Source organism: Dipodomys spectabilis, unplaced genomic scaffold (genome assembly GCF_019054845.1).
Source record: "Dipodomys spectabilis isolate Male_0828 unplaced genomic scaffold, ASM1905484v1 ptg000094l, whole genome shotgun sequence".
NCBI classification, from domain to species: Eukaryota; Metazoa; Chordata; class Mammalia; order Rodentia; family Heteromyidae; genus Dipodomys; species Dipodomys spectabilis.
This window is the reverse complement of record NW_024870771.1, coordinates 15,746,700-15,760,857: the sequence shown is the minus strand read 5'-3', so window position 1 is coordinate 15,760,857 and position 14,158 is coordinate 15,746,700. Positions and strand designations below refer to the sequence as shown.

The window sequence follows — 14,158 nt, the reverse complement described above, 5'->3', positions numbered from 1 at the left end:
CTTTTTCTTCCTTTCCTTCTCTTTGCTTCTCTTTCCTTCTTCTTCTTTTTTTTTTTTTTTTTTTTGTTGTTGGTCGTGGGGCTTGAACTCTGGGCCTGGGCACTGTCCCTGCACTCTTCAGCTCAAGGCCAGCCCTCTACCCTTGAGCCACAGCTCCACTTCCCGGTTCTAGTGTTTTATTGGAGATAGAGTCTTATGGACTTTACTACCTTTACTCCCTAGCTGGACTACTGCCTTTACTGCTCCAGCTGGCTTTGTTGAACCATCATCCTCAGATCTCAGCCTCCTGAGTAGCTAGGATTACAGGCGTGAGTCACCGGTGCCCAGCCCCTCAGTTATTTCTTTAGGGGTAATAATTTTACATTCCAGGAAGACACTACATTTTACAGTATTCGATAGTATACTATTCTGTGTTTATCTTAATTATTACTTATTATTAATTGACCTTTAAGAACTGCTAGCTTTTATTCAGTGTTTAAGTTATTTTTCTCTGTAAAAGTCTAGAAATTGACTTTCAAAATCTAATCTTTAAGAATAAAGAGAATTATGGATTTATTTCACAGTGTGTTCTCCAAACTTTCATTGTTTTCTTTTTTTTTTTCTTTTCCTTTCGGTCATGAGGCTTGAACTCTGGGCCTGGGCACTGTCTCTGAGCTCTTCAACTCAAGGCTAGCACTCTGTCACTTGAGTCACTTGAGCCACAGTGCCACATCTGGTTTTCTGGTGGTTAATTGGCAATAAATTGTCTTAACGGATTTTCTGCCCGGGCTGGATTTGAATCACATTCCTCAAATCTCAGTTTCCCCAGTAGCTAAAATTACAGGCATGAGCAACTGGCACCAGGCTTGTATTGTTAATTCTTATGTATGCTTCTAGGGCTTTTTTCTTTTTCTTTTTTTCTTTCTTTTTTTTTTTTTTTGCTGGTCTTGGGGCCTGAACTCTGGGCCTGGGCCTGGGCACTGTCCCTCAGCTCTTCAGCTCAAGGCTAGCACTCTACCACTTGAGCCACAGGGCCACTTCCAGCCTTTTCTATTTATGTGGTGCTGAGGAATTGAACCCAGGGCTTCATGCATTCAAGGCAAGCACTCTACCACTGAGCCACCTTCCCAGCCCTAGGGCTTTTTTCAAGTAAATATATAATCACACAAAAAAAGAAAAAAATCATTAAAAGTTATAACGATAATAATTGGATGCTGGTAGCTTATCTATAATCCTACCTACTTAGGAGCCTGAGAACGAAGGATTGCTGTTCAAGGCCAACCTAGGCAGGAAAGTTTGTGAGGCTTATCTCCATTTAACCACCAAAAAGCTAGAAGTGGATCTGTGGCTCAAATAGTAGAGTGCTAGTAGCCTTGAGCAAAAAAGCTCAAGGACAGTTTTTAGGCCCCTGAGTTCAAGCCCCAGGAATGGCATTAAAAAAAAAAAAGTACCAGGGCTGGGAAGGTGGCTCAGTGGTAGAGCGCATGCCTTGCATGCCAGAGGCCCTGGGTTCGATTCCTCAGCACCATATAAGCAAAAAGCAAAAAGCTGGAGGTGGTGCTGTGGCTCAAGTGGTAGAGCACTAGCCTTGAGCTGAAGAGCTGAGGGATAGCGCCCAGGCCCAGAGTTCAGGCCCCATGACCGGACCCCAAAAAGACATAAGTCATAGGAAAATGGTTTAGACATTATTAGTTCTTCAAAGATTAAGGCTAATCTTAATTTTTATTTATAAAATGGGTTGGGTTTTTCTGTTGTTGTTGGTTTTTTTTGTTGTTGTTAGTTTTGTTTTGTGGGGCTTGAACTCAGGGCCTGAGAGCTGTCCCTGAGCTCTTCTGCTCAAGGCTAGCATTATACTACTTTGAGCCAGCGTTCCATTTCCCATTTTTGAATGGTTAATTGGAGATAAGAATCTCAGGTACTTTTCTGCCCTGGATGGCTTCTATCTTCTAGCCTCAAATATCAGCCTCCTGAGTAGCTAGGATTCCAGGCATGAGCCACTAGCTCTTGGCTTTATAAAATATGTTTGTAAGATTTTCTTGGTAGTAACACCATATAACTTTGTGAAACTTGTGTTTGTAGCTGAACTTGGTGATTATGATCTTGCTGAACATAGTCCTGAACTTGTCTCTGAGTTCAGATTTGTGCCTACTCAGACTGAAGAGATGGAGCTGGCTATTTTTGAAAAATGGAAGGAATACAGGTACTTGTTGTTTAGTCAGTTTTTTTTTATCACTACAATAATTTTGTGTTCATTTTTTTGTTTCTTTGATACAAATTCATTTTATCCTATTTAACAGTTTAATAAAAACCAGTTATTAACAGTTTTATGCCTACTAATTTAACAATTATTTTAAATTTCAGAGGACAGACACCGGCACAAGCTGAAACCAATTATCTGAATAAAGCCAAATGGCTTGAGATGTATGGAGTTGATATGCATGTGGTTAAAGTAAGTAAGCACTTTGTTGTAGAGTTTTCTTTTTTTGGGGGGTGGGTCAGGGGGCTTGAATTCAGAGCCTGAGCTCTGTCTCTGAGCTCTTTAGCTTGAGGCTAGCATTCTAACAGTTTGAGTTAGGCTCCATTTCCTATTTTTGTATGGTTAATTTGGAGATAAAAGTCTCACATGCTTTTCTGCCCCTGCTGGATTCAAACCATGATCTTCAGATCTCAGACTTCTGAGTAGCTAGGTGCTCAGCTGTCATGAACCTTTTATAAAAATTATTTCCTTTGAGGCTGGGAAGGTGGCTCAGAAGTAGAGTGTTTGCCTTGCAAGCATGAGGCCCTGGGTTCGATTCCTCAGTACCACATAAGCAGAAAAAGCTGGAAGTGGCGCTGTGGCTCAAGTGGTACAGTGCTAGCCTTGAACTGAAGAGCTGAGGGACAGCGCCTAGGCCTAGAGTTCAGGCCCCACGACCAACCAAAAAAAAAAAGAAAGAAAAATTACTTCCTTTGAGACTTAAGGTGATAACTTTGTAGTATGCAAGGGACAGGACACGTGCAGTTTGCATAGGCTCTAACTGAATACTTTGGATATGTGGTTTTTAAAAAGTTGAGATCTAATATTGAAAGACTAGAGTCTTAGATTCATTATAAATAAAGATATATAAAAATTCCTAGAATATGTAGGTTCTCTAATATTTTTGTAGACTTCAAGCCACTTTTTTCTTGTTACTTCATTTTATCTTTTTTTTTTTCTTTTGAGCTAGGATACCTCTAGGAGAGAGGAAACACTAGATTAAAAAATATAACTACTTCTGGGCACTGGTGGCTCACGCCTGTAGTCTTCGCTTCTTGGGAGGATCGCAGTTCAGAGCCAGCCGGAAAGTCCATGAGACTCTTATCTCCAATTAGCTATCAGAAAACTGGAAGTGGTGCTGTGGCTCAAGTGGAAGAGTGCTCCTCTTGAGCTGAAGAGCTGAGCGACAGCACCCAGGCCCAGAGTTCATGTCCTATAACTAACATTCCCCCCTCTCAAAAAAAAAAAAAAAAAAAATTAAAAATCCTAACTACTAGCTGGGCACCAGTTGTTCATGCCTATAATCCTAGTCACATTCCCATCCCTCCCTTCCTTCCTTCTACATGATTATATAAAAATTATTAGGTATTCAATTGATTTTTGTCAGTTGACTGTGTAAAAATTCAAAGTCAGACCAAATTAATCTCTGAAGAATAAAATGGCCTGGTGCTAGTAGCTCAAACCTCTAATCCTAGCTACTCAGGAGGCTGAGATCCGAGGATCGTGGTTCAAAGCCAGCCTGGGCAGGAAACTGTGAGACTCTTATCTCTAATAAAAAAAAGTCCATGAGACTCTTTATCTTCAATTAACTACCAGAAAACTGGAAGTGGCACTGTGGCTCAAAGTGGTAGAGCACTAGCCTTTTACAAGAAAAGCTCAAAGATGGTGTCCAGGTCCTGTGTTCAAGCCCCACAATTGACAAAACAAAAATAAATAACTATTGACATCTGTCTGGGTAGAGATTAACTTTCCATGTTGTTAAGGTTATATCATTGTTCATCAACATGCAGACATTCATGATTTATTGTGAAGAAAAATCACTTGTTATAAAAGGACTTCTCTATAATTTTATTTTCTGCAAAAATGTGTGTGTTTAACCTTGAAACATAAGTAGCAGAGTCTTTACAATCTACCTGGGGGAGGTAGATTTGGAATAATTCAATGTATTTAAAGTTTATTTCAGTCAACGGTACTTTGTTTTTTATTCTAAACAAGTATAGCTTAATAAACAAAATTATGTAATAATAGACATAAAAAGCCCTTAAAACCTTGGGATCCTCTTGCATCAACCCTTTGCTATGGTTATAGTTATGTGCTACCAGGCCCAATTCTTCTGTTATTTCATGTCAACTTTATCACTTTGTCAGTATTCAGTTAAGCTCTGTTTAAAAAAGTTCAGGAATCAATGTTGAAAATTTATAAGTTGAGAGGAAATAATCTGAAAAGAGCTTTTGTTGAAGTGGGAGTATAAGTACTGTTCTGCAGTTAAGACATATCTGGCAATAATCAGAGTCCCCTTTTATCTATTATTTTGCTTTTGGTGGTCAGCCAATGTCCAAAAATATTAAATGGAAACTCCAGAAATAAATAGTAAGGTATCTTGAGAGAGACCACATTTATATAATTATTAATGCTATATTGTTAGGACTGTTCTATTTTATTAGTTATTGTTAAGCTTTTACTGTACCTAACATTAAATTTCATAATAAACATGTATATTTAGGAAAAAAGTACATGGTTTGGTATTATCCACAATTTCAGGTATTCACTGGTATTTGGGAATAATAGAGGACTACTTCATAGTGTCTCAATGATAGAATGCATAAAATTTTAAGAGAATGTGATTTTGGATGCACTGATTGGTTAAAACATATTAAATGTTAACATTAGTTTGAATATATAATTAATATAACTTAGTGTAAAAATAAAATTAAACAGATGAATGACAAAGTTAAATCTTTTCAAGCAAATAAAGCAGCCACTTTTTTCTCTTATTAAATTAGGCTAGAGATGGAAATGACTATAGTTTGGGACTTACCCCAACAGGAGTCCTCGTTTTTGAAGGAGAGACCAAAATCGGCTTATTTTTTTGGTAAGCAGAAATAATGTCAGAAATACTTATTGTTGTTTTTATTTTTAATCAGTAAATGCATTTATATGACACTAAAATACAAATTGGGAATCAGATAATAATGAAAAGTTTGCAGATGGAAAGCAAACTTTTCATCTTGTCTCCTTTTTTTTTTTTTTTTTTTTTTTTTGTCGGTTATGGGTCTTGAACTCTGGGCCTGAGCAATATCTCTCAGCTCTTCAGCTCAAGGCAAGCACTCTACCACTTGAGCCACAGCACCACTTCCAGTTTTCTGAGTAGTTTATTGGAGATAAGAGTTTCACAGCCTTTCTTGCCTGGGCTGGCTTTGAACTGCAATCCTCAGATCTCAGTCTCCTGAGTAGCTAGGATTACAGGCGTGAGCCACTGGCGCCTGACTCCTGTTACATTCTTATTCATCTTTTTTTCCACTTCTCAGAGCAATTATTTAAATTCTTCTAGTTATAGTTTCTGTTAGTTACAAGTTATATCAAAATATCTCAAAATAGTATTTCCTTGTTAAATGTTCTCTACATATATACTCCCTTTATGTATGTTTGTTACTATTTTTAGTATTTTTTTCTATAGACATAGACCATACCTCTGTTTTTTAAGGGGGAAGATATTAATACTTTGACCCCTCCTTTTAAGATTAACTCCTTTCTGTTGTGATTCTGTCATCCATATTCATACATTAAGTTTTACTTTTAATATCAAGAATAGACATATAAGCCGGGCGCCAGTGGCTCATACCTGTAATTCTAGCTACTTAGGAGGTTGAGATCTGAGGATTGTTGTTCAAAGCCAGCCTAGGCAGAAAAGTCCCCTTGAGAGTCTTACTGCCCATAAACCACTCAAAAAGTGGAAGTGGAGCTGTGGCTCAGAGTGGTACAGTGAGAGCCTTGAGCAAAAAAGAACTTAGGGACAGTACCCAGATGCTGAGTTTAACCCCCATAACTTTTTTTTTTTAAGACACATACATAGATTATATAACTATAGTCCTTTGGACTTTGAGTGATATTTAGAACATTAGTCTAGAATCAGGAAATAGTGTTTTTATTAATAATGTTAATTGTCAGGAATATTTCAGAGTATAGGGGCTTACTGATGTTACATACACAAGCTAAATAAAGATGGCACCTGTATACTAGCTCCTGTGTTATTTACCTCTTACCATAGGCAAGAGGACCATTAGCTCATTGCCTTCCTACCCAAACTCACATTAATTATCCAGGTGTTCTTGGTGGGGACTTTGTGAAAGACTTTTTGGGTAGAACACCTTTATAATCATTCCTTAATGGAAAAAGTTGGGGCATTTATCTTTGTAGTCCTTGCATGTTAATTTTCTGGCATTTCCAGGTTGTTATTTTGATTCATAGCCAGAGAATGCTCTACGGAAGTAACGAAAGCACCTTTTATGCTTCTTCATAAGATTATTGTGAGAATTGAAAGATTAATCAGTGGGAGTGAGAACCATGCTTTTTTGAGATTCACAGTTCATAAAACCAGAATTCAAATGTAGCAGGTAGTTGAGAATTGTGGTGCAGTTTTGTGGAGTTGTGGCCATAAATGAAGCTTTTTGTTGTTGTTGTTGTTGGTTATGGGGCCTGAACTCTGGGCCTGGATGCTCTCCTTCAGCTCTTCACCTCAAGGCTAGCGCTCTACCATTTGAGCCACAGCACCATTTCCAGCTTTTTCTGCTTACGTGGTGCTGAGGAATCAAACCCAGGGCCTCATGCATGCAAGGCAAGCACTCTACCACTGAGCCACCTTCCTAGCCCCTGAAGCTTATTTTAGTTAAAGAATTTTATTTAATTTTTTGTCAGTTGTTGGCCTTGAACTCAGGGCTTGAGCTCATTTGCTCAAGGCTAGCACTCTACCACTTTGAGCCGCATCTCCATTTCCAGTTTTCTGGTGGTTAATTGGGGATAAGTTTCATGAACTTTCCTGTCTGGGCTGGCCTTGAACTGTGATACTCAGATCTCAGCCTCTTGTGTAGCTGGGATTACAAGCATGAGCTACACCAGCGCCCGGCAAGAAAAATTTTGAATAAATGTCCCTCTGTGTAGTTCAGGTTATTCTCTAAACTCTTGATCCCCTGCCTCAGTGCTGGAATTATAGGCATGCACTAATATGTCTATTCCTAATCTATATCTATCTATATATGTATATCTGGCTTAAAAGTGAGCTTATTTCTTTTTAAAGATTTATTTCAGGCTGGGAATGTGGCTTAGTGGTAGAGTGCTTGTCTAGCGTGCATGAAGCCCTGGGTTCGATTCCTCAGTACCACACATACACAGAAAAAGCCAGAAGTAGCACTATGGTTCAAGTGTTAAGAGTACTATCCTTGAGCAAAAGAAACTCAGAGACAGTGCCCAAGCCCTGAGTTCAAGCCTTAGGACTGGCAAAGAAAGAAAAAAAAATTATTTCCTCAAAAATTGCTATAGAAAATCACAATTGAACCACATTGGTTCCTAGATACAGTAAGACCAAAAGAGGATACTCCACAAGGGTGCAATGCCTATCTGCCTCTTCATATTTATATAAAATAATATATGTATATTGAAATGAACTCAAAGATATGGAAACAAGATCTATTTTACTTTTTGTTTTTTGATGATCTGTCTTTATGGTGGAGTCAAGTGTGTATCTTTGGAGGGTCAGAGGGAAAGTATAGAACTTGAGGGAAAGATGAAAAAGTACAGCGATGGAGCTCAATAGACATTAATAAAAGTGAACTATATAACTCTTAGGTGGAGGGCGGGACTGGGAGAGAGTGAGGGAAAAGAAGACATTAAATGAAAGGAAATGTACTCATTACCTGACTCATGTAAATGTAATTCCTCTGTACATCACCTTTATAATAACAAGTAAATTTAAAAAAAAAATCACAATTGATGAAGACTCTCATCAGTGGTATTTTATTTTATTTTTTAGTTTTTGTTGGTCGTGGGGCATGAACTCTGGGCCTAGGCACTGTCCCTCAGCTCTTTAGCTCAAGGCTAGTGCTCTACCACTTGAGCCACAGTGCCACTTTCAATTTTCTGAATGGTTTATTGAAGATAAGAGTCTCACGGTCTTTCCTGCCTGGGGTTGGCCGGCTTTGAACCTCGATTCTCAGATCTCAGTGTCCTGAGTAGCTAGGATTACAGATGTGAGCCACCCGGCCCAGCTTAGTATTTTATTTTATACCTAGTAAAAAGTTCTTAGGTCTTACCTCATTCAAATCCTGTGCTGTTTAACAATAAAACAATTTTTCATAGGCCTGGAGAATCTCTTAGACCACAATTGGGGGTCTGTGAAACACATAGATTTCTTTATTTTTTCCCTTAATATTTGTATTATCTGATGTGTGTACAGCATCAGTTTGTCAGAGTTATTTTTGAAATAATTATTTTTCTGTTGCCTTTTCTTTTTAAATTAAAGACCTATTTTGTTTTGTTTGATGGTACTGGGTTTTGAACTCCATGCCTCAAGCTTCCTCAGCTGATCTGAGCAGTGCCTCCAGCCCTATATTTTGCTGGTTATTTTTGGTGTCTTGCTTCCTGTTCAGCACGTGCTTGAGCATGATCCACCTATGTTGTGCTTCTCGTTAGCTAGAATGACAAGCACATGACATTGTGTTTAGCTCATTGTTGAGAAAGGGACTAAGATGGTTGAGATGGCTAGGTGCTGGTTCCTGTAATCCTAGCTGCTTAGGAGGCTGAGATCTGAGGATCATCATTCAAAACCAGCCTGTTCAGGAAACTCTATAAAATTCTTATCCAATTAACCACTAGAAAACCAGAAGAGGAGCCGTGGCTGAAAGTGGTAGTGCTAGCTTTGAGCAAAAGAGCTAAGGGACAGCACCTGGGCCTCAAGTTCAAGATCCACGACTAATCAAAAAAAAAAAAAGTTTGAGATAGTGGTTTGAGGCAAGCCTGAATAACAAAAAAGTCCTCTTTTCCTTCAAGTACCTTATTATGGGTAGGAGCCAGGGCTAGACATTTTTGATGGATGATCCAGGTTACCTTTACCCTCTTACCAATACTCAGTTTAAATGTTAATAATGAAATATATATTCTTGAAGTAAAGAATGTCTTTTTCCTAATTTGCCTGCTGATCTTATATAATAGGCCCAAGATAACCAGATTGGATTTTAAGAAGAATAAATTAACACTGGTGGTTGTAGAAGATGATGATGAGGTAAGAATTATAATGCATTACTTAAACAATGACTGTGTTGAAAAAATTGAGACTCTTAGGAGGAAAATACTTTGTAATAGGTATAGAATGGAAATTTAGTAATTAATAGTTGAAGTAACTTCCTAATTTAGACCACATCATCTTAAAAATATGGTTTTAGGCAGTAAATGTAAAGATAATATAAACATTTATTGGGTCTTCATTGATAATATACCTAAGGTATACAGAAAGTTACATTTAAGCTCACGCCTGTAATCCTAGCTACTTAGGCTGAGATCTGAGGATCTCAGTTCAAAGCCAGCCTGGGCAGGAAAGTCCATGAAACTCTTATCTCCAATAAGCCACTAGAAAAAGCTGGAAGTGGCACTGTGGCTCAAGTGGTAGAGTGCTAGCCTTGAGCTGAAGAGCTGAGGGACAGCGCCCAGGCCTAGAGTTCAAGCCCCACAACCAAAAAAAAAGAAAGTTATGTTTATTCCTTTAGTACTTCATCATAAAGACCTTTTTTTGTGGGTCGTGGGGCTTGAACTCTGGGCCTGGGCGCTGTCCCTCAGCTCTTCAGCTCAAGGCTAGCACTCTACCACTTGAGCCACAGTGCCACTTCCAGCTTTTTCTGCATATGTGGTACTGAGCCACCTTCCCAGCCCCACATAAAGATTTTTTGGGGGGGGCTGGGAAGGTGGCTCAGTGGCAGAGCACTTGCCTTGCATGCCTGAGGCCCTGGGCTCAATTCCTCAGCACCACAGAAGCAAAAAGAAAAAAGCCGGAAGTGGCACTGTGGCTCAAGTGGTAGAGCGCTAGCCTTGAGCTGAAGAGCTGAGCTACAGTGCCCAGGCCCAGAGTTCAGGCCCCACAACTGGACCTCCCCCCCCCCCCCCCCAAAAAAAAAAAAACAGATTTTTTTTTAAGTCTCTTCCTAATAATAATTTTTAATAAAGCCTTTTGAACTAAAGATTTCTTTTTTGTGTATGTGCACCAATACCAGGGATTGAACTCTGGGCCTTATACTCACTCTCAGCTTTCTTGCAAATAGCAAATGCAATAGTACTTGAACTACACCTCTAATGCACCTTTTTTGCTGAATAATTGTGAGATGAAGTCTTGTAGACTTTTTTTTTTTTGCCCTGGCTGGCTTTAAACCACAGTCTTCTAGGTTTCAGCCTCCTGCATAGCTAGGATTACAGGAATTAGCCCCTAACACCCAGTTTAAAGATTACTTTTAATCAGCTCAAACATAATTCATAATTGAAGTTTACCTTTTTAAGTCAGTTAAAATATAGTTCTAATTAATATACATATAGATAGATCTCAAATGCATTATGTTAAGTAAAAGGAAAACCAAAAAAACCAAATGATTCCATTAATGTAAAGATTAGAGGAAAGCAAGCAATCCATATAAGAAAAGCAAATACGTCACTGATTACTTGGGAGGTTGTGAGGGTTTGACTACAAAGGGACAGGAGGAACATTTTGGGAGATAAGGAATGTTAACATTCTGTAACCTGATTTTGGTATGATTTTAGTACTTTATGAGTTTGTCAAAACTCACAGAATTATGCATCCTCAAATCTTATTGTTTACTACTTAGTAAACTTTTATGGATATACATAAAGATATAGATGAAAGCAAATTGGGCAAAATATTGATTTCAAGTTTCTAGTTGCTATATAATTTATAATCTTCCTCCTCATTGTTATTATAGTGATGGATTTTGGTTGTCCTAGTGTAAAGTATGACCAGCAGTTGGTGAAAGTAAGGTGAGGTTTTCGGAAACTTTGCCAATAATAGATTTTTAAAAAAAAGTATTTTATTTTTCTCTTGTGTATGCTGGTCCTGGGGCTTGAACTCAGGGTCTGACCACTCTCCTTTAGCTTTTTTGCTTAAGGCTAGTGCTAAACCACTTGAGTCACAATTTTACTTCTGGCTTTTTGGGTAATTAATTGGAGATAAGAATCTTATAGGCTTTCCTGCCCAGACTGGCTTTAACCTCTGTCCTCAGATCTCAGCCTCCTGAGCAGCTAGGACTTTATAAATAAGAACCACTGGTGCCCCACTGGATTTTTTTTTTAACCTTTAAAATTTTGTTTATGGGGCTGGGAAGCTGGCTCAGTGGTAGAGTACTTGCCTTGCATGCATGAGGCCCTGGGTTCCATTCCTTAGCATCACATAAACAGAAAAAGCCCGAAGTGGAACTGTAGCTCAAGTGGTAGAGGGCTTGAGCTGAAGAGCTGAGGGACAGCGCCCAGGCCCAGAGTTCAGGCCCCACAACCGACCAAAAAACAAAAAAATTGCTTATGGTCTAGATGTTAACATTTGGTCACATTTACTGGGTCTTATTTGTTTTAGTGAGCGTGTTATATTCTCTTCTGATCCCATGAGGAGGCAATGTGAAAATCTCAACATAAAATGAGTAAAAGTTAGGAAATCAAGTATTATTCTGCATCATGATATTAATCTGATAATTTTCTGTGTGATTATTGTGGATATATGTAGACTTCATTAAATATAACTGAAAAAGAGTGAGACTTAATAACCTTAAGTTAAACTCTTCTACATATTTAACATAATTTTTTTCAAAATTTTTAATATTGCTGGTAAACTAGTCACTTTAAGAACACCTCTGGCAAATAAATGGTCATCATGTTTATATATGTAAAGTCAGGAAATTTTTGTTGACAGTAAAGTTAAAGAAGCAGTATTTGTCTGAAGCTTGGTTTTTTTTTTAGATTGGTGCTGCCTGCTGGGAAGCACCACTTCTCATCAGTATGTCTTGGTGTTCTGCTATGACTCTAAAGTTGATGTATGAAAAGAAATGGATTGCTTATGTTCTGTGTACAATGGTAGGCTTTATCAGGATGAATAAGAAATACCCATATTCTCAAGGAGATTTGAATGTAGTCCAGTTGTCCAATAGAGAAGGTATTGCAGCACTATGGTTAAGTAGTAAGACAAGCCTATATTATAGCATGGGGACACAGACACAGACACAGACACACACACACACACACACACACACACACACACACACACACTTTTTGCTTGGGCAAAAGTATGATACTGTCTAAAAAATACAGTAAAAAAGTGGGGTTGGGGGGAGATGCTGAGAGTATGGCTCAAATGGTAGAAAACTTGCTTAGTAAGTTCAAGGCTCTGAGTTTAAACTGGTGTCATGGGGGAGAAAGAGAACATAATTTTTACAAGTATGAAGATCATGTAGCTCATGATGCCATTTTTCTTGCACTAAATGAAAAATAGTTCTTGACATGGAAAGAACTTCATGATACATACAAGTAATGGTAAATGAATGATGGTATGTTAATGTCTTTATGTCTGAGTTTTTAAAATGACACTATTTTCCACAAAGAAAAGTTAATGTAGATTTACAAGTACTGGTTGGTTGTATTAAGCAGAGAGATTTGGCTTTGATTGGTTTTGGTTTTCCTAAATTATGTTTTCCTCACATGCATTTCTTATAAAATAAATGTCAAGAAATACAAGGTAGAATGGCACCCAATACCAATTTTTTTTTTTTTTTTGTCAGTTGTGAGGCCTGAACTCTGGGCCTGAGTGCTATCCCTCAGCTCTTCAGTTCAAGGAAGTCTAGCACTCTACCACTTGAGCCACAATGCCACTTCTGGCATTTTCTGCTTATGTGGTACTGAGGAATCAAATCCAGGGCCTCATGCATGCAAGGCAAGCACTCTACCACTGACCCACCTTCCCAGCCCATTATACTGATTTTTTAAAAGGTGCTTTTTAAAATTTATGCTTTGTTTAGATTTTAAGAGTATACAGAATTCATGTTTTATCTTTTGACAGAGATGTCATATATCAAAATCATTTTTGTAGTTTAAGCCTGTTGGAAAGGCGGAAATTGGGAGTATCAGGGTTTGAGACAAGCCTGGGCATAAAGTTATCAAGACCTTTATTTCACCCAACAATTTATATTTATTATTTATTTATATTCACCCAACAATCTGGGTGTGGTGGTGTAATCCAAACTATTCTGGAGGCATAGGTAGATGCATTGAGTAAGGGGTAAGACCAGGTTGATGGCTCATGGGATGTATAGGTAGGAGTCTGTGGTAGTAGGTCAGCTGTGGCTCCAAAAAACAACAAAAACAGTAAGACCTATCTAAAAAATAAGTAAGGTTAAAAATGTCGAGAGTGTGGCTGAAGTGCACAGTTCTTGCCAAAACCATGAGTTAAAGCCTATCAGTGCCACCAAAACCAAATAATTTATCCGAATTAGCTAATATTTTTTCATAGACTTTAGCAACCTAATATACATGTGATAATTTGAAAAGTCCTACTGGGTTAAAAAAAAATGTTCCAGCCACCAAATTTCTTTCTTTACAAGGTTCTTCCTAGCGTTAATTATTTCAAAAGATTTTTTTTTTTTTTTTTTTGTCAGTCATGGGGCTTGAACCCTGGGCCTGAGTGCTGTCCCTCAGCTCTTCAGCTCAAGGTTTAACTTTACCTCTTGAGCCATAGCGCCACTTCTGGTTTTCTGGTAGTTTATTGGAGATGAGAATTTCACGGCTTTTCCTGCCCACTCTGGCTTTGAACTATGATCCTCACATCTCAGCCTTCTAAGTAGCTAGGATTAGAGGCATGAGCTGGAAGTTGGTGGCTCACACCTGTAATCCTACAATCCTCCCCAAGAGGCTGAGATCTGAGGGTTGTGGTTCAAAGTCAGCCAGGCAGGAAGTCTGTGAGACCCTTATTTCCAAATAACCGCTAGAAAAATGGCTCAAAGTGGCATAATACTAGACTTGAGCAAAAGGTTTCAAAGACAATGCCCAAACCCTGAGTTCAAGCTCCCATGACTGACAACAGAACAAAACAAAAAGATGACACTGTTTCAGCACTGAAATGAAAAGTTACTATGA

General features: G+C 38.4%; 1 protein-coding gene across 4 annotated transcripts in view; it reads left to right on the top strand.

Annotated features, from left to right (window-relative positions):
• Epb41l5 (erythrocyte membrane protein band 4.1 like 5) overlaps positions 1-14,158 on the top strand; it is a 142,955-nt gene that overhangs the window by 41,425 nt on the left and 87,372 nt on the right. For all 4 annotated transcript variants that reach the window (XR_006148203.1, XM_042685279.1, XM_042685278.1 and 1 more), the window contains exons 8-11: positions 2,059-2,179; positions 2,341-2,428; positions 4,999-5,087; positions 9,200-9,269. Coding sequence is in view for 3 of the 4 variants with exons in the window: in XM_042685279.1 (XP_042541213.1) it covers positions 2,059-2,179; positions 2,341-2,428; positions 4,999-5,087; positions 9,200-9,269 (368 nt within the window). In the remaining variant the exon portion in view is untranslated. The remainder of the gene's footprint in view (positions 1-2,058; positions 2,180-2,340; positions 2,429-4,998; positions 5,088-9,199; positions 9,270-14,158) is intronic.